The following is a 24,113-nucleotide window of genomic DNA, read 5'->3' as shown; positions in this document are numbered from 1 at the left end:
GTCGACGACACAAAGCGCGAGGCTGGAACGTGCCCGGGCGGCGCATGCGCATCAGGCGGCGCGCCAGAGAGAAAGAAGCAACGTTTTTTTTTTTGTTTTAGACCGCCATTTTTGGAGCCGCGGCCGGGCTCCTTTCGAAGATGAGGGCGGTTTCCCGGCGGGCTCGGGCTCCGCCGCCGTTTTTCTTCCTCGCCGTGGCGCTTCTAACGGGGCCCGCGGGGGCCTACAAGCTGAACGTGCCGAAAGTGTTGTTGCCCTTCAGCCGGGATAAGCGGGTGCCCTTCGTGCTGGGCGCTGAGGGGGGGTGTTATTCCTGGTGAGGGGGCGGGGCCTGGCGGGAAAGGGGCGGGCGGAGGGGTGACGTCACGGGGAGGGGGCGGGGCGAAGACCCGGAAATAACCATAAAGCGATGCTATATTGCTAATACAGCCAGAATATTTTGGAGGGTGGGTAATCTATTGCTAATTAATCCTAAATTTTTAAAAAGGCCTGCTATTAATGCATTCAGATTTGGGGGGAAAAAACAACCATCCATCCAAGATTGAAAAAGTCAATAGTTCCTCCAGCATTGAAAAAAAAATGCATTCGGGATTGGAAAAGCATCTATTAATCCAAAATTGAAAAAGTATTAATAGTTTATCCAGAATTGAAAAAAAATATTATTAATGCATTCAGAATGAATCCAAAATTGAAAAAGTATCAATCGTTCCTTCAGAATTGAAAAAAATATATATTAATGCATTCACAATTGGAAAAGCAACTATCAATCCAAGATTGAAAAAGTATCAATAGTTCATCCAGAATTTTTTTAAAAATATATATATTATTAATGCATTCAGAATTGGAAAAAAACTATTAATCCAAAATTGAAAAAGTATTAATTCATCCAGAATTTGGGGGGGGGATTACTGCTATTGCTAATTCATCCAGAATTGGAAAAATATTATTAATTATACATCCGGAATTGGGTAAAAAAAATCCCCTGCTATTGCTAATTCATCCAGGATCGAAAAAACATTTTTATTAAGTCATCCATAATTGAAAAAAAACCCTCTACTGTCATCCAAGAATGGCGGGAGAGGGGAATTCTATTGCCAAACTTTAGCAAGCCTAATTGCATTAGAATTAAACGGGGTTGAGGTCAGTTGCCTCATTGCTAAGCAGAAAGTGCCATGGAACATTATCTGGCCATGGAGGTGTCCTTGTTGCTTAAAATACTGTTTGAAGAAGCCTGCTTTTATTACATTCATAAATGCCTCCTCTTTTTATATGAGGGGTAACAGAGAGGAAACACCGGCTGGGTTTTGACAGCAGCGACTGTAGTTGAGCTGGCTGACGATCTGAAACCAGCTCCCAAGTCTCAAATGCTGCTGCCTCAAGTATCAGTCTGGACCAACAGCTGCTGGGAAGACCAACTGGGGGGAGGATGAGGAGCTGTTGCTTGTAGAGGAACACCTAAGCATTTTCTGTTCTGTCTTGTAGGTACTCCACCCGCCATGACATGGTCACTATTGATCCAATATACGAGAACGGGACTGTTTGCTCCCAGAAAGCGTTGCTCACCACCCGCTCTCTGCAGGCCACAAAGCTAGCCAGTGTGATAATAGCAGAGGAGATAGGTAGGTGGGGGCTCCTCCAGAAGCAGGGCGGACACCCCCCCCCCCACTCCAGCACTTCCCTGGCCTTTTCAAAATCTCTAAAGATGCAGCTCTGCCCTCTGTCTGGGATGCGTTACAGCAGGGATGTCCAAAACAACAACAACAACAATAATAATAATAATTATAATAATATAGAGTTGGAAGGTACCTTGGAGGTCTTCTAGTCCAACCGCCCTGCTCAGGCAGGAAACCTTATACCATTTCAGACAAGTGGCTGTCCAGTCTCTTCTTAAAAACCTCCAGTGTTGGAGCATTCACAGCTTCTGGAGGCAGGTGGTTCCACTGGTTAATTGTTCTCGCTGTCAGGAAGTTTCTCCTTAGTTCTAGTTTGCTTGTGGACTTCAACTCCCAGAATTCCCCAGCCAGCATGGCTTTAAGACGTGTGGACTTCAACTCCCAGAATTCTCAGGGGTGCCACTTGCCGGCTCTTTGGCCAACAGCAGATGGGATGGGTTCACCATTGTGTCCAGCGGCCCCTGCTGAGCATTCAGAGCAATTGACAGAAACCCATCAGCGCTGCTTAGTCCAGCTCCGATTTTTTGCAAGGACAGAGGGGAGCCGCGGGGGGGGGGGGGAATGCCTTTTCTTGTGAAAGGAGACCCTTCCCGGCAGGCTGGTTGGGACCTTCAGCATTCAGAGACCGGAACAATGGAAAGTCACAGACCTTTTGGGACCAATTTGCTTTCTCCGATTCTGTAATGAAGAATTGGAGGCTCTGACGTGAAATTCGAGATGAGTAAGAAATCGTTTGTTTGTCTGGTTAACTTCAGCCGCCCTGTGCTTGCTGTCGTTGTGTTTTTCCAGTGACCGGCCACTTGCTCCGTTGCGACATCATCGTGGATCTGATCGAGCAGGTGGAAATAGTCTCGCGAACTCGGGAGATCTATGTGGAAGACTCTCCCTTGGAGCTGAGCGTGACAGCTTTAGACGCCGAAGGTGCTGGCTCAGATTTGGATCCTGCCCCGCTCAGGGATTATCACCCGAACCCTTTCTGTAACCCATCTTCCTAGATATCTGAAACGGGCAAGAGCGAAAGAAAATGCCTTTTGCCTCTTGGCTTTCAGATCTCCCTTCGCTCTAGTACCAGGAAAAAAATAAATCCCGCCTTCGGGCAGGAGCGTAACCATTCAGCCCCTCAGAACTAAGAATTACCTGATCATCACCGTATCTGCTTCGGCTCCAAGTCCGTACCTGGCTTTCTCTCTTGCAGGAAACACCTTCAGCAGCTTGGAAGGTCTGGAATTCGAGTGGAGCGTTGCCAAGGACGATGAAATGGAAAACCTGGAGCTCTCCAAGAAAATCAGGTCAGGCGAAATGCTGAGCTTGAGGGCAAATTGACTCTACCGCACCGGGTGGGAAGTCTTGGTGTGATTACCTTCCTCCTAACTTTGGAATAGATAGTAAACACCAGCCACACCTTTTGTTATGAGATGTCTACCATCCTGGAAAGAAAGAAAAAATCCTGTCTGTTAAACCAGGTGAAATTGGAGTCTCATTTGTGAGCAGACACATTTGAGGTAGAATAGATAAGCAGATAAATGGATGGATGGATGGATGGATGGATGGATGGATGGATGGATGGATATAGACAGAGATATATAGAGGATGGAGGGAGGGAAGGATAGACGATCAATAGATGTAGATGACAGATATAGATGATAGATACAAAGAGAGAGAGAGAGAGGAGGGAAGGAGAGATAGATAGATAGATAGATAGATAGATAGATAGATAGATAGATAGATAGATAGATAGATAGATAGAGGGAGGCAGGTGGATGGATGGATAGATGGATGGATGGATGGATATAGACAGATATATAGAGGATGGAGGGAGGGAAGGATAGACGATCAATAGATGTAGATGACAGATATAGATGATAGATACAAAGAGAGAGAGAGAGATAGAGGAGGGAAGGATAGATAGATAGATGATAGATAGATAGATAGATAGATAGATAGATAGATAGATAGATAGATAGATAGATAGAGGCAGGTGGATGGATGGATGGATAGATGGATATATACAGATAGAGTTATATAGAGGATGGAAGGAGGGAAGGATAGACGAATAGATGTAGATGATAGAGATATGTATAGAGGAGGGAAGGAGAGATAGATGGATAGAGGCAGGTGGAGGGATGGATGGATGGGTGGATATAGATAGACAGATAATTAAACTGATTGCAGGATCTTTTGCCTCCTCTGAAAGCTGGGTTTGTTTGTGCTCCAGGATTTTAAAATACTCAGAGGCGGAATATTCTCCACCCGACTACATCATCCAGATGGAAAAGGAGGAGAAACAGGGCGACAGGATTTTGGTTTCGGGAATCAAAACCGGGGCAGCCGTCATCAAGGTCCGAATCCAGGAGCCTGTTTACAAGGTGGGTTCCTTCCCCACCCCCACCCCCCCAGCCGTGCTTCCAGACAGATGGGGGGGGAGGGGGGCAGTGGCAAGGCAGGGTCATCCAGGCACCGACCCCCTCGGTTAAATCGAGGGTGGCCTTAAAACCCCTCTGCCCATTTCCCTGAACTGAGCGGTGGGGGTGGCGGAAGCGCCATCTCTGAAGTCTCTGCTTTGTTCCTCCCTCCCCTCGCCCAGAAAGTTGCCGCGGCTTTGGTGCGCCTCTTGGTTCTGGAGAACATTTTCCTTATCCCTTCCTATGATGTCTTCCTGCTAGTGGGAGCTTATATCAAATACAGAGTTGGCAAAATAGTTCAGGGAAAGATCACAGGTAGGCCGCTGCAACCCTCCTGGTTCCCTTCAAACGTTGGGAAGGGGCCTTTGGGCAGCGAAGCAGAGGGGTCTCTCTCTCTCTCTCTCTCACACACACACACACACCCTGCCGTTGCCCCCCTGGCTGGCGTGTTTGGTGAACCACGAAGCTCGTTCAGGGTGAGTGAGAAACATCTGGAATTCGTAGGATTGCTTTGTGGGGGGGGCAGTTCGAGAAGATACTCAAAAGCTGGTGGTCTGAATCCACGCGGGCAGGCTTCGGGCCTGGGCAGCTTCTAGCCAGGTGTGGTTTGTTTGTTAAGCCATGGTTCAATCCATTCTGGGAACCCAGATCTCTGCTTGAGCAGGAGTGTGTCTTCTGACCTAAGAGAATTTAAAGATTTGTGGGTTTCAACGCCCAAAGGGAATTCTCGGCGTTGAAATCCACAGACTTTGAAAGCAACTCAGGTGAAGCAAGATTGGAGGCCTGGGTCGGTTGGAGGGGGTGAGATGGGGGGGGGGGGCGGGGGGGGGGAAAAACAGCTTACCTGCCAACGTTGTTAGAAAGCTCCCCGACCTCTTTTTCCTGCAGAGGTTGAGCTGCCTCTGGAACACTATGAGCTGGAACTGCAGGAGGAAGTGAAGGCGCCAAATGGATTTCTTTTTCTCCCGGTGGCCCAACTGGACGCAGGTACAGCCACCGTCACCGCCCTCCAGCTGGGGCAGGTGAATCTGGCCTTTGTCCATAAGAGTATCCTTCCTTAGCAGTCACCAGAGCTAATTCTCGTGATCTCTGATCCTCCCTCTATTCCTTCCTTCTTCCCCTTCCTTCCTTCCTCCCTCCCTCCCTCCCCCTTCCTTCCTTCCTTCCTTCCTTCCTTCCTTCCTTCCTTCCTTCCTTCCTTCCTTCTTTCCTTCCTTCCTTCCTTCCTAGCACACACACAGGCCTTACCCCTTTCCCAGTGTGGTGAAGGGCAAATGCCAGCCTCCTCGTGACTAACGGTCTTCATCAAAATCCTCTTTCCGTTGGGCCGACGTTCCAGGGGACCCAGAGACGCTTACTTTAGCCACAGAAACCCCTTTCCCCTTCTGTTCTCCCCCACTTGTGTTTCCAAAAAATGTTAAATTCCTTACGGGCGCATTCAGACGTCTACATGCGAGGATCGCTAGGCCTTCCGAACTGCACCATATATGTGGTAGAACCAGGATTTCTAGGTAAGGACTCTCGGCCTGCTGTTCCACTGGCTCCAGCTACAGCAGTGTTCCTCAAACGTAGCCATTTTAAGAAGTGTGGGCTTCAACGCCCAGAATCCCCAGCATGCTTTACGATGGCTGGATTTATACTCCCCAAATTCTCCAGCCAGAAAACTTTTAACAGGGGTGGACTTTGACTCTCAGAATCCCCCAGCCAGCCTGCTTTAGGAGGGGTGGACCTCAACTCCCAGAATCCCCCAGCCAGGATGCCTTAAGAGGGGAGGACTTCAGTTCCCAGAATCCCCCAGCCAGTCTGCTGATTCTGGGAACTGAAGTCCACCCGTCTTCAAATGCGAAACCCTGATGTAGAAGGCACAAAATGAGCTGTCAATTCTCTTTGGCTTCTCCTTTCATCCTCCTTGCAGGCTTCACGGTCCAGCCGGGGAACCGGTGGGCCTTAGAAGTGAGGCAGACCTACATCATCACCGTTGAAGTTTTCGACAAATCGAGCACCAAGATCTACCCCTCTGATGTGAGTAGGTGTCGGGGGAGAAAACCCGCACGCGAGTAGACCTCACGCTAACCACGGTCGTAGAACTTGCCCATCGTGGTTGTCGCTTGTGACCAACCCAATTCCATGACCTTTTTGCAGCAGTAGTTCAGTGAATTCCATTAAGCGAACACTGGCCACTACACTGAGGGGTCCCTCGGGGCACAGTTTTGCTAAAAACTGGAAGGCATTGCCCAGTTTTTTGGTAAAACCATCGTAAAACCACCGTCTTGTGGCCACGGGTTATAAATGTGGCCCGGGCACCCGAAGTACATTCGTTTCACCATGGGGGGAACCTGACCGTCAGAGTGTCAAATCAGGGTTCCCGAGAAGGTCCGTCGGAGCTTCTTCATGGTTGCTAAGTAACCAGTCGTAAGTCGAGGACTCGCCTGTAATCTTGCACCCCCGACCCTGTTTAACCGATTCTAAGGAAAGCCATTCCAATCTGCGCTGTCTCCTCCATCCCGGCTTGCTGCCAAGTTTTTTTTGTTTTTTTAAATTCCATTTATATCCCGCCCTTCTCCGAAGACTCAGGGCGTCTTACAAGCTTTTGCCTTTTTCCCTACTGGGATCCTTTAGAAAATGATGATCCTTTGGTCTTTCCAGAATCTCCGAATCGATCACCACTTTCCCAAGGAATATTTGGAGGAGTTCACGTCGTCTGCGAACGGCTCCTATCACGTCGCCCAGGCGCTGAAGGAAGGCGTGACGACGATTAAAGCCACGTTGCTCTCCGTTCTTCTCCAGGTAGGAGGAGCCAAAAGCTCTTTCCCAGCCGAGGAATTATATTTTATTTTATTTTTTTTATTGCCGGGTTTCTGATAACTCGGCCAACTCAGCCCATTGGATCTCCATTTGGATTTTTCCAAAAGGAACAAAAATGGGGCCTGGTGGGATTGGAAGGGGTCGACCCTGAAGCGTTCAGCACAGTTCATTGAAACCTTTAAGCAAGTAAACTTAAGAACTTCGGGGTGTTGAAATGATTTTGCCCCATTCACAGACAATTCTTGGTGCTCTCTGAGCTGGGTGGCTTTCTTGCAGACGTTTCCTGACCCAGCTAGGTAACCTCATCAGGGCTAGAAGGGAGGTCGAGCAGGAGGAGGACTGTGGGGTTCTTGGTGCTCTCTGAGCTGGGCTGTTTTCTTGCTGATGTTTCATTACCAAACTAGAGCGTGTCATCAGTGTAGATTATTCTCCATTGATAATTACGCGAGGCATTTCTCGAAGCGGCTCTCAAAAAAAATTAAATCCTCCCCTTTTAAAAAAATTTTTTGTCTTCAGAGCGGCCTGGAAGATTATTTCGTCTCCCCCATCAGCCATGAGCAAGAAATAAAGATCTATCTCCCCATCCAGCTGACCCCTTCCTCCTTAGCCTTCCCCTACCATTCTCTGGATCTCTTGTACCGCTATAAAGTTCAGGTCAGCTGCCGTGCGGGACCGCATTTTGGAGGAAGGGCTTTCCGGTGGAGGTGTGGGGGGGGGTGTCCCTGATTTCCTCTACAGCCTGGCCCGCCTTTCTGCAGGTGGAGGGAGGCAGCGGCAACTTCACCTGGACCTCCTCCAATCAGACGGTGGCCACCGTCACCGTCAAGGGCGTCGTGGCGGCGGGTCTGGCCGAAGGGCAAAGCGCGGTGCAGGCTAGAGACGTGCAGAATCCCTTCCATTTTGGAGAAATCCAGGCAAGTCGGTTTCCCTGGCAAAGAAGCCAGGAAAGGTCACCACTCAGCGATGCATCCAATAGCTTAGAAGCCCGGCCTGGTCTTAACTTGCCGCTGCCCAGATACAGGAGCTTGCTTAGCAACTGTGTCTTTGACTTGATGGCCGCTGGGGAAAACAACCAGGAAACGACCTGCCAGTCACACAAGTGTCTGGCCTTACAGCCATAATTCTGGGCTCAGTTACTGTCGCAAGTCGAGGACCAGGTGAAGAACCCCATGCTGGCTAGGGAATTCTGGGAGTTGAAGGGTGAAAAACGGGTCCTGAGTCCCTTTTTTCAGCGCTTGTCGAAACGTTGAACAGTCACTCAATAAACCAGCCCTTTTATGACTTGTGGACTTCAACCCCCAGAATTCCTCAGTCATAAAAGGGCCAAGTTTGAAGAGCCCTGCAATAAACAGTTGCAACGTCCCACGGTCAAATGACTGAGATTTGTGACCAATTTGGGGCAATTTCCCCCCAAAAAATGCCCATTCAGGAGGACGGATTTTTTTTTAAAATTCCATTTATATCCCGCCCTTCTCCGAAGACTCAGGGCGGCTTACAAGCTTAGCAGTAGCCTTCATTCTATGTATATGCCTGCTTATTAGGGCTTTCACACACACCCCAAGCGGCATTTTGACTTACATTCTTTACAACGATCTCTTTCGTTTAAACGGGCAGCATAAAACCAGGTCCGGTCCGGTGAGGTTCCTCAAATGAATGATCAAAATCCCGCTGTGGTCTTAAAAGTTGAGGACTAGCTGCATAGCAGCCACCTGCCAGGGGCCTTTCCGGTGCTTTCAACCTCTCGCTCCCACGCAGGTGTCTGTGCTGAGGCTGTCCCAGATGGAATTCCTGCCCTTCCAGGCCGACGCCGAGATCGGCCACGTCTTGGAGGTGCCACTTGCAATGTACCATGTGGAGAAGAAGACGGGGCAGACCACAGCGTTCACCGATTGCTCGCTACTGGCCTTGGACGTTGGCATGGACAAGCAAGGCGTGTTCGCCTTGAGCGAAGAAGGTACAAGAGCAAGCCCAGGCTTACATTAGGCCAGCTTTCTTGGTTTGTGAGCGCCTCTGGTGGCAAGGCGAGACTTTTCCCTCCTTCCCGCATCAAACCAATGAAATATACTGAAGATTTCTGCACGTGGGCAAAGGTTTCCTGAAAAAAATAACAGCAGAGCTGTTTGCTTACTTCCATCCTGCCTCTTGTTATTTTTACAAATAACTCAAGGCAGCGAATGTACCTCATATGCCTTCCTCCTCCAGTGTTTCCCCAGAACAACAACCCTGCGAGGTGGCTGGGCTGAGAGGGAAGAAATGGCCCAGAGTCACCCAGCTGGCTTTTATGCCTAAGGCAGGACTAGAACTCACCATCTCCTGGTGATTGGCCCAAAGTCACTCAGCTGGCTTTCGTGCCTAAGGCGGGACTAGAACTCACGGTCTCCCATTTTCCAGCCTGAAGCCTGGTGGATCATTAACTAAGGGCCACCACAGGAGCTTGGGAGGGGTTGGATTATGGCCCTTGTAGTCCTCTTGCCTCCCCCCATCTAAGCCGAAACACAAACCGGCCACGATCTGCTTTTGCAGGGAAGCCGAAAGTGGGCGCCACGTTCTGCTCCAGCATCCAGCTCATGGCCAAGTCCCTGGGCCACGCGCTAGTGACGGCCAGCGTCGCCATCTTTGAGGAGTATTTCGAAGCCAGCGCGACGTTCGCAGCTTACGAGCCCCTCAAGGTGAGGAGGGAAATTCCCGCTTGGCCTTGATTCAAGGTGGAAGCTCTTGTCTGGTTCCTCCCCCCCACCCCCGTTTCCTCGTGTTTTTTTTTTTGGTGGTCGTTGATGGATTAATCCAGGTGACCTAATTTTGTTTGTTTGTTTGATTAAATTTATCTGTTGCCCGTCTCACTTGGAAAAGGGGCTTTTCAGCCTTGGAGGTTGACCTGCCCTGAACTGGACAGTCCATTACCTCCCAACATCTTCCCTCTTATTTTTTCCCCCCTTTTTGTCCAGGCCGTGAACCCCGTGCAAACGGCCTTGGTGACTTGGCATTCCACGAAGGACATGGTCTTTGAGGGGGGTCCCGGGCCCTGGGTGTTAGAGCCGTCCCGTTTCTTCCTGGAGCTCAAAATGGATGATAAGAAGAAATTCCACGTGGCGGAGGTTCGGTTGCCGGCTCGGAGGATGCAGAACCAGTACATTTATCGAGTCACGTGCCTGGAACTGGGGGAGCAGGTAACAGGCGGGTGTGTGTCTTCTGCCTGAAGAGGGACTTGATAGCGAGGGACAGCTAGGTGGGCAGCTTGAAGACAGGTGGACTTCAACTCCCAGAATTCCCCAGCTGCCATGTTTTGAGACTTGTGGAATTCAGCTTCCAGAAACCCCCAGCCAGCCCTGCCCAACGTTGGACTCCAGTTCCCAGAAGTCCTGCTCATCTTGGCTCTTGGCTGAAGCCAATCTTGCTGGCTTTGATAGAATCAGCATGGATGGTTGGGGAATTCTGGGAGATGAACATGTGGAGAAAGTTGCAGGAATTGAGAATGTCTAATTTAATGAAAAGAAGGACTGGGGGGGACATGACAGCAGTCTTCCAATATTTGAGGGGCTGCCCGAAAGAAGAGGTGGGGGGGGGGTCAAGCTCTTCTCCAAAGCACCAGAAAGCAAGATAAAAAGCAACGGATGGAAACTAATCGAGGAGAGAAGCAAGCTAGAACTAAAGAGAGATTTCCTGACAGCGAGAACAATTAACCAGTGGAACAGCCTGCCTCCAGAAGCGGTGAATGCTCCAACACTGGGAGTTTTTAGGAAGAGACAGGACAGCCATTTGTCTGAACTGTTATAGGCTTTCCTGCCTGAGCAGGGGGTTGGACTAGATGACCTCCAAGGTCCCTTCCAATTCAGTTATTCCGTCTTCAGGTTTCCCGGGTGGAGAAACCTCAGCGTAGGCTGTGTATACTGCTAGAGCTTCTGATTTCTTCTCCTTTCAGGGCCACGGATCCCTTTGCTTGGCAATCCAGCCGACCTCTTAGTCTGTCTATCCCTCAGCTGGTGGCCAAGCTCGGGCCTTTGATCTCCCTTCTTTGCTTGTTCCCCCCCCCTCCCCAGGTCTTCACCTTCCAAGTGGGCAATCACCCCGGAGTGTTCAATCCCAGCCCTGCCGTGGAGATGGTGCACGTCAACTTCATTTGCGCCCACCCGGCCAGCATGGCTGTTGCACCCGTGTACAAAATGGCCGCCGGCACACCTCCCTGTCCCTTGCCTCAGCACCACAAGCAGCTGGTACGTGTGTGGGAGGAAGAGGGCCTGGGAGATAACGGCGGGGCGGCTTGGAGGCGGCCGTTGGTCTGGAGACCACCCAGGGAGGCAGAGAACTCCTCCTTCCCTCCACCTGCCTCTCAAATGAAACGGAGGCGTTGATGCTTCCAGGTCCCCGTGTCCAGTCTGAGGAACACCATTCTGGAGCTAGCTTTGTTTGACCAGCAGCGGAGGAAGTTTGACAATTTTTCTTCTCTGATCCTGGAGTGGACCTCGGCCAATGAAAGCCTGGCGCGCTTCACCCAGCCACGGTCCATGCAGATGGTGGAGAAGGATGATGGGACTGGGCAGACCAGGCTCCACGGTGCGCTTCCGCCTTCTCTCTCCCACTGAACTAGCCCCCTCGGCCGCTTTCTCTTAAGAGGACCTGTGTCTCCTCCATCCTCTCTTCCACTCCAGATCCCATTGGCTAAGTTTTCTTCTGATGTCTCTTTTTTTTCCCCCTTCTCCACTTTTCTGGCCCGTTGGGCTCCTCCCAGGCCACCAGCTGTTAGAGGTCCACCAGATCAAAGGGACGGTTCTGATCGCGGTCAGCTTTGTGAAATATTCTGAGAGAGGCAGTCCAAAAGTGAGTCGGAGGGAAAGATTTGGGCAGGAAACCATGCCACCCAAAAAAGAGAGACGGGGGTGGTGGTGGGGGAACGTTCAGATCTCCAAAAGGGAAGAGCCAATGGGGGTGTGCGATAGCCCTCTCTGAAATATCTATAAGGAGCATTACACAGAAGATCAGGACCCGTTCTGCGTTACCCCCCGGAAGGCAAGATGGGAAATAACGGGCAGTCGGGCAATGCCACGAGGTCGTTGGGTTCTCCGTCTCTGAATGAGCTCCGTTGGAAGCCCTTCAACCGACCTCAGGGTCCATTCCAACCAATAGCTTCCATAACTCCTTAGTGGATGGTCGCCATCCGCACAACCTCCTGGAGATGTATGCCTTTCGAAGGAAAGGAGCTGTGGAGGGATCTGATGGTTCCCGGAGCTGAAAATCGAAAGAAATCCCACCTTGTTGGCATAGAAGGAAAAACAGCTTCCAATATGGGCCGAACCTCCTGTCTAGACACCTGTCGTTGATTTTGTTGTGCCTTTAGGAGGTCTCTAACTCTCCTGCTTCTGCAGCTGTGGAACTCTTGTTGGTTGAGGATGTGAGTGTGGTCCCCGATAACGTCACCGTGTACAACCATCCTGATGTAAAGGTAGGAAACAAGGGTGGCTTCGGTCAGTGCTGGGATGCCCAAACGACGCTTTATTTGAGTTTCGAAAGCCATTAAGCACCTCTGGCGCTTGTGTTCCCCCTCCCCCAGGAAACCTTTGCGCTGGTGGAAGGCTCCGGGTACTTCTTCGTCAACGGCACCAGCGAGGACATGGCAAACATCACCTACCGGGAAGCGGAGAGCGCCATCCAAGTGAGTCGCTGCGGGGTCTTGGAGACCCTTCTGCGGGGAAGAGAGAGATCAGCCTTTTAAACAGTCCCGTCACCTTCCATTTCATAACGATCCTCACAACCGTCTTGAAGCTGAGGAAACTCGGTCGGTTGTCATTTGAGCTGCTTGTCACAAGTTCAAAAGACGTGTAGCGGGACTCGTTGGAAGTTCAGGTGAGGCTCTGTAGGACACCTTGGAAGGACAGACGATGCTCGGCACGCCACGTCAGAAGTTCAGACCATCTTCTGTAGAACATCATCTGAACCAGAAAATCAAGATGTATTTATCCTCGTGCTTAGTGGCGCATTCGCGCTGATCCTAGAAACCATGATGGTCCTAAGATGGACCGTTGCTATGCGATTGCCAGGGGATAATGGCTTGATTAAAACATAAAGCTATGAACACACAAGGCAGGTCTGCTTTTACCCTCCCGATTCGAGCTGACTGTAGCTTTTTTCCAGGTGGTTCCTGTCCTGCCTGGTTCTTTGGCCCTGGAGGTCTACGACCTCTGCCTGGCGTTCTTGGGACCGGCTACCGCTTACCTGCGAGTATCAAACATGTACGAATTGGAGGTGGATCTGATTGATAAGGTGAGGAAGACCTTGGATAACCGTGTTCAACTATCTGATTCTTATCTCGGATGCTTTCCTCCTTAAAGAAACAGCCACTCCAGGCTTGTCTCCTTAATGACCCCCCACCCCCCTCCAAACCGGTGTCAGATCCTTCTTAAAGCTGGCCTCGTGCACGTAGTAGTCCTCGACTGAAAAACCGATCCCTTTGCGTTTTACGACTACCCCCTTCTCTCTTCATGACTGGCCCCCCAAAACACACTGTAAAATCAGAGCAGTAAGGGAAAGAGTCCATGATGGTCGTAACTCAAGGACTATCTTCATAGTAAGGCCAAGAATGAAATTTCACCTTGCCGGGGGCCAGGCAGAAAAAGAAGCAGGCTCGTGTTTCTTCCTCTCTCTCTCTCTCTCTCTCTCCCCCCCCCCCCCCGCCGCCGCTGCCTCCCCAGGTAGAGATTGGCAAGTCTGTGCTGGTCTCGGTCCGAGTGCTGGGCTATCATCGCTCGGCTTTCCGGAGCAAGTACTTCGCTTACATGCATCTCCAGCTGAAAGCCGCCTCTCCAATCGTGAGTCTGACGTAAGTCTGCCCCGCGCGGAAGACTTAAGCCGGGTCAATCTTTTCTCCAGCCGGCCCCAGGGACAAGTGGAAGGATCCCTCCAGACTGGGCATTGCTCCCAGCTGAGAAAGGGTTAATCAGCTCACCTCCAGGAGTTGTGGGTGCTCCGTCCCTGGAGGTTTTCAACTAGTGGCTGGACAGCCATTTGTATAGGATAGGATGGAAAATGGAATGGAATGGAATGGAATGGAATGGAATGGAATGGAATGGAATGGAATAGAATAGAATAGAATAGAATAGAATAGAATAGAATAGAATAGAATAGAATAGAATAGAATAGAATAGAATAGAATAGAATAATAGAAGAGAAAACAACAGGGTTGGAAGGGACCTCGGAGATCATCTAGTCCAACCTCCTGCTCCAGCAGGAAACCCTATACCACCTCGGACAAATGGCTGTCCAGTCTCTTCTTAAAAACTTCCAGTGTCGGAGCATTCGCCACTTCTGGAGGCAAGGAGTTCCACTGGTTAACTGTTCTAACTGTCAGGAAGTTTCTCCTTAGTTCTAGGTTGCTTCTCTCCTTGACTAGTTTCCATCCGTCGCTTCTCGTCCTGCCTTCAGGGCGCTTTGGAGAATAGCTTGACTCCCTCTTCTTTGGGGCAGCCCCTGAGATATTGGAAGACTGCTGTCATGTCCCCCCTCGTCCTTCTCTTTATTAAACTACACATACCCAGTTCCAGCAGCCTGCTTGAGCAGGGGGCTGGGCTAGAAGACCTCCAAGGTCCCTCCCAACTCTGTTGTTCTTCTGTTTCTCGCAGGCCGATGGAGGAAGTCAGTGACTATTCTGAAGTCTACCTGCTCCGAGCCGTGGCAGTTGGCCAGGCGACTCTCGTGGCTACAGCTTGGGACAAAATGGGAGTCAAATTCATGTCCCCACCACGGAAAGTGGAGGTAAGGACACTTTGAGGGTCTCCCTCAAAGTCAGCCCTGTCGGAAACCGCTGGGAAGAAACTTTGCCAACCTCTATAAAAATCAGGTTCCTAGTTTTGATGGATGGATTTTTCACATTTTTGAACTGTCCGTCTTCCTCGGATAAACTTAAAAGATTTGTAAATCAAAAGACGTGTAAATTGACAGCTTGGGAAATTAAAAGCTTCGTAAATTCAGAGATTTTTTGCAAATTGAAAAGATTTGCAAATTAAAAGATTTGTAATTTTTATTCTTTTAAAAAGGGAACCATGATTTATTGTAGCAAGGTTCGTTGCTCAGTCCTTGGATAAAACCGGAATCTTCTAGGTCAAGGGTCTTCCAACTTGGCCTTTTGATGACTTGTGGACTTCAAATCCTGGGAGTTGAAGTCCACAAGTCATCAAAAGGCCAAGTTGGAAGACTCCTGTTTTGGGTGTTCCCATGCGCGGACCTTTTTATTTCTTCTCTCTCCCAAGACTAGCTTGATGGTGTTGTGTGTTTTGCCAGGTCTTCCCACCTTTTAGGCTGATCCCCGAGAAAATGACCCTGATCCCCCACAACATGTGGCAGGTGAGTCCGGGATCCCAAGCTGACAATGCTGGTTTGTGGGCCGTGGCCTCTTTCTCCCCTCTCTTCAAAGGCCTGTTGAAGTCAGACTGAGGCTGCCATAGTGGAGGAGAGGGTTGCGTTTTGGGGGTCTTGGGAGGCAGAAGCCCGTACCACGGTCTTCCTGACCCCCCACAGTTCTTTGCCTCCGATCCCAGGTGATGTCGGAAGGGGGACCCCAGCCTCAATCCCTGATCCACTTCTCGATCAGCAACCAAACGGTGGCCGAGGTTAACGGGCTGGGACAGGTCACCGCCAAGACCGTGGGGACCGCTTTCATCCTGGGCACCATCCGGGCCGTCAACGAAGACACGGGGAAAGTCATTGTCTTCTCCCAGGTACTTTTCTTAGTGTGTGTGTGTGTGTGCGTGCGCGCATGCTTGCTAAGCACTGGGGGAAAAACTGGGTGTGGCTGAGCAACCGCCTTGCTTAGCAACGGAAATTTGGGCCCCCGTTGTGGTCGTACCTATACACGGAGGCTGGAAGAGCTGTCCTTTAAGCCATCTTCCCCCCTCAGGATCAAGTGGAGCTGGAAGTGGTTCAGTTGCGCATGATTCGAATCCACGCCCCGGCCACTCGACTCGTCACCGGCACTGAGGTGGGTTCCAGGGACCCAGCCCATTGGCGTGTGAAGATTTGTGAGTCGCTAACGGAAGGGTTCCCCCCCTCCCCCCCCCCCCCCCCGCGGACACTGGAACCTGTATGATCTGTAGTAAGTAACCAGGGTTGACTCTTTTATTTCCTGAATACGCTCAGATTCAGGATCCCAGTCTGATCTGCCGGTCCCGGATGTGAATCCAGGTGGTTGTTGTGAATGAACAGTTAAGCGGTGGAACAGCTTGCCTCCAGAAGTTGTGTGTGCTCCATCACTGGAGGCTTTTCAGAAGAGACCGGACAGATACATGTCTGAAATGGTCTAGGGTCTCCTGCCTGAGCAGGGGGTTGGACTAGAAGACCTCCAGGGTCCCTTCCGACTCTGTTATTCCATTGCCTCTTCTTGGCAGATGCCTGTGTACGTCTTGGGGCTGACCAGCACCCTGACTCCGTTCTCCTTCGGCAACTCTCGTCCACCCCTGACCTTCCACTGGGCAGTGAGCAAACGGGACGTCATCGACCTTCTTCCCAGACACTCAGAGGTAGGAAAGACCCTCCCTCTTTTCAAACCCACCCACCCAATTTCAACAACCATCTTCCTCAATCCGGGCAGCTGTAAGATGAGCGGATTTCAACCAGCTGGGTTGTTCTGGGAATCAAGCGTCCACCCAGCCACCCAAAATTTATTTGTTCCAGGTACAAGGACGCTGCCAGTCCTCGGCTTAACAACTGTTCATTTAGTGACTGAAAAACCTGGAAAACGGGACTTGTAACCGTTTTTCACCCTTAGGGCCATCGCAGCCTCCCCGTGGCCAAGTGATCAAAATCCAGACGCTTGGCGACTGGCTCCTATTTTCGACGGCCGCAGTGTCCCGAGGGTCTCGTGATCCCCTTTTGCGACTTTCTGACAAGCAGGGCCAATGGGGAATCCAGATTCACTTAACAACTTAACTTTTGCAGTGATTCACTTAACAACTGTCTCAAGAAAAAGTCGTAAAACCGGGCAAAACTAACAAATGTATCCCTTGACAATGTAAATGTTGCCCTCGTAAGTCATGGACCGCCCGCCTTTTTCCCCACCAGATTTCCTTGGCCCTTCCTCCGGAGAGCAATTTTGCCATGGTGCTCCGGACCAGGGCAGCAGGCCGGACCAGCATCAGGGTGACGGTGGGGACTTTGGACCCCCAAGCCGGACAGCTGGAAGGAAACCTCACCGAACTCTTCGATGAGGTGCAGATCCTGGTGAGGAATCGTGGAAAAGCTGGCGGGCATTTCTTCACCTCCTTCCTCAACCTTGGCTGTTCCCAAGGAATCCTAGGGCCGGAAGGGACCTTGGAGGTCATCCAGTCCAACCCCCTGCTCAAGGCAGGCGTCCGGATACCAACTTTTTCTTGAAAACCTCCAGCCTTGAATGTTGAAATGGAGGCACGGTCCATTCCTGGGAAAAAGTTGCTTCATCTCCCTCTCTCTCCCTCTCTCTCTCTCCCTCTCCCTCTCTCTCTCCCTCTCTCTCCATCCCTTTCTCTCTCTCTCTCCCTTTTCCTCCTCACAGGTCTTCGACAAATTTCAGCTCTTCTCTCCTGAGTGTCCCGTGGAGCAGATTCTGATGTCCATGAATTCACAGCTCAAGTTACTTACAAACAGGTACCAGAGACGGTTCTCGGGCAGGTATAATAACTGTGGTTGTTACTTGGCTACAGTTGTCCAGTCTCGTCTGGAAGACCTCCAGGATGGAGCAGCCACAAGGCCCGGAGCCTTCCACCCTTCCTTACCCCAAACGGGGGATTTATTCTCCCTGCCTTCCTCGCTTAGGGACGGGGCCGCCTTTGTCAGCACCCGGATCCTGCAGTGCTTCCCGAATTCCTCGGTCATCGAAGAGGACGGGCACGGCCTCTTGAAGGCAGGAGTCGGCACGGGGACAGCGGTCCTGGAGGTGACCTCTCTGGAGCTCTTTGGCGTCAACCAGACGGTCATCACCGGTGTGAGGGTAAGGGGGTCTACAGAAGAGGCCTGCCCATTAAAATGGGGCGGGGGGGGGACATCTTCAACCATGAATGGGATGGGATGGAACAGAATAGTTGGAAGGGACCTTGGAGGTCTTCTAGTCCAACCCCCTGCTCAGGCAGGAAACCCTCCTAGGCCATTCCAGACAAATGGCTGTCCAGTCTCTTCTTAAAAACTTCCAGTGTTGGAGCATTCACCGCTTCTGGTGGCAGGTTGTTCCACTGGTTAATTGTTCTAATTGTCAGGAAGTTCCTCCTTAGTTCTTCTCTCCTTGATGAGTTTCCCTCCGTTGCTTCTTGTCCTGCCTTCAGGGGCTTTGGGGAATAGCTTGACCCCCTCCTCTTCTTTGTTGGAAAGGGAATTGAGAGCACCCCCTTTTCTTCCCAGGTGGCCCCAGTCTCTTACCTGCATCTCAGCAGCACCCCAAAGCTCTACACGGCCAGCCGGGCGCCCCTGCCGGCCTTTCCGTTGGGCATGGCTTTGACTCTCACCGTTCGGTTCTTCGACAGCGCCGGGGTAAAGTTTCACGCGCAGAACACCCAGCTGCAGCTGGCCTTGAACAGGTGTGCCCTCCTCCTCCCTCCCCTGCTAGGGGAGGCGGGTTCAAGGGGACACTTTGAGCTCTGGAAAGCTACTGGCGGCGGGGGGGGGGTGTTGAGTAGACTTGTACTCGACCACAGTTCGTTTCGTGACCGTCGCTGAAAAAATGCGATTTGCGGGCGCTTTTTCCCCACACTTCACGACCGTTGCAGCAGCATCCCCCACGGTCACGTGAAGATATTAAATGGAGACGCTTGGCAACTGACTCTCACGACGGTCGAGTTCCTGGCTCACGTGATCCCCTTTTGCCACCCTCCCTCTTGACAAGCAGAGTCAGCGGGGGGGGGGAAAGCCAGATTCGCTTAACGGCCATGGGACTGATGGCAGGAAAGGTGGTAAAACGGGGAGGGGGGGCAAAACTCACTCCAGGAAAGTCTCGCTTAGCCACATGAATTTCGGGGTACGCCGAGGACCGCCTGCAGCTCCTTTCTCTTCCCTCGGCTTAATTTTCAGGGATGACCTGCTCCAGATCCGGCCCAGCAACCAGAACCACACGTTCTCCGCCCAAGCCGTCAACCGAGGCGTGACGCTGGTGGGCGTTTGGGATGAGAGGCACCCAGGCATGGCGGATTACATTGCTGTCCCCGTGGAACACGCCATTGAGCCCGGCCTCTCTGCCCCCCTGGCCGTGGGAGACGTGGTGTGCTTCAGCACCCCCCTTGTGAGCCAGGAAGGTCAGTGGGCCAGCCGGGCCAGTCTCCCCCGCAGGGTTGGCGTCGCCTCTCCAAGGAGAGAGAGAGAGAGGCGTTAAATACTGAGAAAATTGTGGCTGATGAGAATGGTTTGAATTGAGAAGTTGTGCTCAAATAAGATTTATGAAAGTAGGATGTAGGGTGAATCAGTAAGGTGATTTTTATAAAAAATAACGTAAGTTGATAGGGAAAAAAATGTCGTATATGGAGCCTACTGTTTTTGGTACAAATATGGAAGCAAATGTTTCTGTTGCATCATTTAGACATTGAAAATGTCAAAAATTAGACTTAAGGTTAAAGGAGGAGAATACTCTTGGGAGAAGAGAAGGCCAAAGAAATATACTATTAATCAATATACTAACCACGGGAGCATAAAAATTCATCATTGTTGACTGTTAATTAACCATTATTGATTGTATGTTTTTTCCAAAAAATTAATGAACCGAGACAACACGGTGCACACCAGGCGCTAAGGATTGTTAGTGTAAAAAATCAATAAAACATTTTTTTTTAAAAAAGGAGAGAGACGTGGACATCCAGTAGGGATAAGACGATCCTCCTTCGCCCTCCATCTTCCTGTCGCACTGTGGAGGCAAGTCCTCGACATACGACCACAACTGAGTCCCAGATCTCTCTTGCCGAGCGGGACATTTAACTCAGCTTTACCCCTTGTGGCGCCCGTTATAACTCAGGGTTTGCTTTTCCCTTCCTTCAAAGAGTTCGAAGTGTCCAGTGTTGTGCGAGCGCACTTCCCGAGCCGCCCTAAATGTGTAATCCGGGAAGCGCTTTTGCATTAAAAACTTTCAAAAGTCTGGAATTCCACTTTCAGATGCCTTCTGCCCACCGAGAAAAAAAAAAAGACTTTTCTCCTCTCTTTTTAGGCGAAGCCGGCACCTGGCAGATCAGCCCCGGCGACGTGCTTGAGCTGGACGCAGTGAGCGGAGCGGCGTTTGCCAAGCATCCGGGAAAAGCCACCGTCTTTCACGAAATCCCCGGGATAGTGAGAACGTACCGAGAGGTAGAAGGGGCGGTGTTTGTGCGTTTGCAGCACGTATGGATAAACCCCTTGTTTTAAGATTACATAATTTTATTTCTCTTAGGGAACAGCTTCTGGAAGACAGGTTTGTTGTGTGTTTTTTTTTAAAAAATGTTTTCACAGTCTTCTAATCTGCCCTTGCCAGGTCGTCGTTCACGGCCCGTCGCGACTCAGCCTTCAGCTCGGTCCCAAAACCTTCCTCACCAACGCTGCCAACGCCTCTGAATTTCGGGTTTTCGTCTCCACAAGTGGCCCGACCACTCTTCAAGGTAGAAGGCGCCCCTTTCAAACCGAAATAAGCTGTTGGAGGAGATGGGGTGGCCTAGGAGTGACCCCTGAAAGGGAGAAAAAAAAATAGGAGCCCAGTCTGACAGTGTGGTTTTAAAGCATTTTTTTTCTCCTTTCCTTTAAAAGATGGAAGCGAAGGTCATCAGAGTGAGACCAGATGTCCTGTTTCTCTTTAGAATATATTATTGTTGGAAAATGATTAGAAAATATACATACCTAAAGGAGCTTTGAATTCTCCTGGATGGTGTAGCCATTTTATAGGGGGCGTGTGTGTGTGTGTGTGGGGTGGGGGAACAGAAATATTTCTTTCAAGAGGAAAGAAGCCATTTTGTCTCCCAACAAAGACACACTCCTGGAAGGACACAAGTGAAATATTAAGAAATTGGGGATTAATCGTGTGTCTGCGTTTCTAATTTACAAATTGGGGGGTGGGGGGGGAGGAAAATACTGTAAGGAGAAGCCTCCTAACGGTGAGAGCAATCAATGGAATACTTTGCCTTCAGAAATTGTGGGTGCTCCATCACTGGAGTTTTTAAAGAAGAGATCGAATATCCCCTTGTCTGAAATGGTATGGGGGGTGGTCTCCTGCTGGAGCAGGGCGTTGGACTAGAAGACCTCCAGAGTCCCTTACATATATATATAAATTCACATCCTGAATACATCTGTGTCTTGTTTTAGGCCCCTGCAGTTCTGAGCAAATTCGGGCCATCAGCAACCAGCTTTCTCCCGAATCCCAGCTGATCTGCCAAGTGGCTTTCAAGCCCAGCATCCTGGATATTCCAGCCAGCAAAATATTTCACATCCAGCCAGCATTTTACGCAGATAAAGGTAAAAGAGAAACTGGTGCATCACTGCTGGGGAATTGGGAGCCTTCCACACGTGGCTAACTTCAAGTGACCAGGAATGGTGGGAGAGTTTGAAGGTGTGTGTGTGTGTGGGGTGTGTGTGTGTGTGTCTCCATCTTTGCAGAGAATACTTAAACGCGGTCTTGTAAAGCATCAGAACCATTTCTCTTACGTTATAGGGGAACTTTCGTTCCTTCCTTGGGCTTAAGAAAGTTTAATTTTCTTTCTTGAGCTTAGGAAAGTTTTAATTTTGGCCGCTCGGCAACCCCAACTCTCCAGTTCCCAACTCAGAGGCACACCTGTTAAACTCCATTCCGGGGTCTCCTTCACAGTGGGTTTCTTTCCGATCAAACCCGGAATCCAGGCGTTCCTAAATCAGGTTTAAAAGAGTCTCTCTTCCTTCTGGCTCCCGTCGAGGGCTCTACGCTTGCCTAGTCACGGTGAAAGCCCAGCCTGACGACGACTTGCTGGCCCTCAGCACAACCGAAGGCTTCGTGGACGTGTCTGCTGCCCTCCAGTGCGAAGGGACCCAAGAAGCCCAACGGATCACAGTTCCGTTTCTACCCGCTTTCTTCCTCAACCAGACCGAAATTGTCCTCGGCAGCTCACAGATGACCGGTGAAATCTTGGTCTTAGGGGCCAGGAGAGTGACGGAAGCCGTCGAGGTAGGTTGAAAGCTGACCCCAGAGAAGGCCTGGGTCTCAGCGGAGTGGAGTGGAGCTGGGTCTCAGCGGAGGAGCCCCTGGTTTTCCTCCAGATTTCCCAATGGATCTGCCCCTCCGGGATCCAGGTAGACCTGGAAGACAGGAGACAGGCGTGAGTTTGTAGGTCCAAAGGTGTGACCAGGTATAGGGAAGGATCCTACTGTGATACAGGTATCCTCAAGGAAGCCACGGGACCGGGAAGAACCACGTGGGGGAAGTCAGCGGTCCTCCCCTGGAAGCACCAGAGCCTTGATAGTTGGCATTCTGGCATCTGGAAGTCTTTGGCATGTGGCTGGGTTATAATTCCTGGCATCCTGGCTCTTGGCACCGATAAGAGAGTTGACATTCGACATCCGGAGATGTTCCTTTCATCCATCCCTGCTGAGGCCCGGGTGCCTTTTAAGTTCTCAAGATGGACGGACTTCAGCGCCCAGGATTCTCCAGCCCGTTTTGCTGCCTGCCTGGGGCATTCTGGGAGTTTGAAGTCCACTCATCTTAAAAGTGGGTCAGGTTGAGAAACCCTGAACTTAAACGGTCACCTTTCTGAGGTTCACGAGTGAAGAGATCTGACGGTTTAGGGCAAGGGGGGGGGGTCTTCAAACTGGGCCCTTGGATGACTTGTGGACTTCCAACTGCCAGAATTCCTCAGCCAGACACACCGGCTAAGGAATTCTGGGAGGTGAAGTCCACAAGTCATCCAAGGGCCAAGTTTGAAGACCGCTGGATTAGGGCTTAGCTCCTGCTGGAACCCAGTTTGGGCGGACTTCTCAGAAAAAGGATGCATTTCCTTTGGCTGGACTTTTCCCCCAAGAGCTGTCTTTCTCCCGTCCCACCAAGGCCCACCCCAGTTCTCCAGGGCTGCATGTGGATCGCCCCTTCCTCCTCCCGGACATGCCTGGGCTTGTCCTCTTCCCCGTCCACGTGGTCAACCTCACTTCTCTCCACGGGAGGGCAGCACCCGTCTACGTCAACCTCTCCTGCAGCCTCACTGGGCAGAGGGTGGCCGTCCTGGTGCGGCTTCAACCAGAGCAGCAGCATCTCAGATTTGGTGAGCTCGAAGGAAGACAGGACCGGGGGTGTCTTCTGCCTGGCGGAAGCTGGCTCGTTCTCGGGCAAGCTCAGGGCCTAGAATACGCCCCCTACTCTCTCGTCCTCTCGCCCAGATCTGTGCGCCGAGGCCAGCCTCGTCCGGCATCTGGTGGGCTCCTACCAGGTCCTCCTCTTCACCATCTTTGCCGTCCTGGCCTCCACGATGGTCATCTTTCTCCGTAAGTCAGTAACGGCACGTACTCCACCTCCCCTTAAGCCGTTCAGTGGGCGCTCGATTCAAAGTCCTCTCCAGTTTTGTGGAATTACAGAGCTAGGAGGGACCTTGGAGGTCATCTAGTTCAACCCCCTGCTCAAGCAGGAAAACCTACATACTGTATGCATGGAACCAACCGGCACCCTCCCCTCCCCGCAGTTTACAATGCCTTCCTGAACAGAGTTCAGACGGTCCCGGTCGTCTACGTCCCGTCAGCCTCCACCCAGGACGGTGAGTTTCCCCATCCAGTCTGGGCGAAGAATCCCCTGGGAAGAATCAACTCCCAACTCCCTTTGGAGAACTTCTGAAAGCAAGCAGGGGCGGTGGGATGCCCAGTGCTGAAAATTTGCCCTTTTCTGAAACTTTCTAAGAAGTTTTAAACGGGAAGCAGAGGTCAGATTCCTTGCTCACCAGTTCCATCAAGCCCCCCCTTCCCTTTCTACCTAGGCTACCTCTATCCTCCGCTCAGTGCTCAGCACCACCCTTCCAGCCTAAGGAACAGGACCCAGGCCTGGCTGTGGAGCGTGCGAAGATGATTTGTAGAAGGTGGGAGAAGAGTAAAAGGCGTGAACTTGTACGTGGCCAGTGTCGTCCTTAAAGCGGGCAGGAGAAATCATGCCGCTCGCCGGGCTGAGGAACGTTTACACTCCGTGCTGTAACCATTGCAGCGAGCTGAACCCCAGTGACCTCCCATTTTGAACCAGATTCCCAAAGGGCCAAAAGGAATCCCAGAGGGGGCTCCGATCATAAAAACCCGAGGTGGATGCAGCCGGCAACACTCAACCCACACACAAAAAACC

General features: G+C 51.1%; 1 protein-coding gene across 1 annotated transcript; it reads left to right on the top strand.

Annotated features, from left to right (window-relative positions):
* Window positions 1-140: 140 nt before the first annotated feature.
* NUP210L (nucleoporin 210 like) lies at window positions 141-23,888 on the top strand (the record flags this gene model as incomplete). The annotated part of the gene is made up of 40 exons (XM_083373943.1): window positions 141-316; window positions 1,483-1,619; window positions 2,463-2,594; window positions 2,869-2,962; window positions 3,889-4,039; window positions 4,258-4,390; window positions 4,964-5,122; window positions 5,518-5,586; window positions 5,991-6,097; window positions 6,722-6,862; window positions 7,343-7,534; window positions 7,639-7,794; window positions 8,636-8,834; window positions 9,404-9,549; window positions 9,826-10,047; window positions 10,918-11,091; window positions 11,239-11,431; window positions 11,607-11,695; window positions 12,213-12,317; window positions 12,426-12,527; window positions 13,007-13,135; window positions 13,564-13,691; window positions 14,491-14,623; window positions 15,149-15,211; window positions 15,406-15,585; window positions 15,765-15,845; window positions 16,252-16,383; window positions 16,925-17,083; window positions 17,394-17,485; window positions 17,654-17,828; window positions 18,233-18,408; window positions 18,899-19,119; window positions 20,019-20,155; window positions 20,319-20,442; window positions 21,140-21,289; window positions 21,724-21,971; window positions 22,848-23,058; window positions 23,174-23,278; window positions 23,473-23,544; window positions 23,761-23,888. 40 exons carry the CDS (start codon window positions 141-143, stop codon window positions 23,847-23,849), a joined length of 5,682 nt encoding a protein of 1,893 aa, XP_083230069.1. The 3' UTR covers window positions 23,850-23,888.
* Between the last annotated feature and the right edge of the window lie 225 nt (window positions 23,889-24,113).

The sequence above is a fragment of the Vipera ursinii genome (assembly GCF_947247035.1).
Source record: "Vipera ursinii genome assembly, chromosome: 15".
Lineage (NCBI taxonomy): Eukaryota > Metazoa > Chordata > Lepidosauria > Squamata > Viperidae > Vipera > Vipera ursinii.
This window is presented reverse-complemented; position numbering and strand designations above follow the sequence as displayed.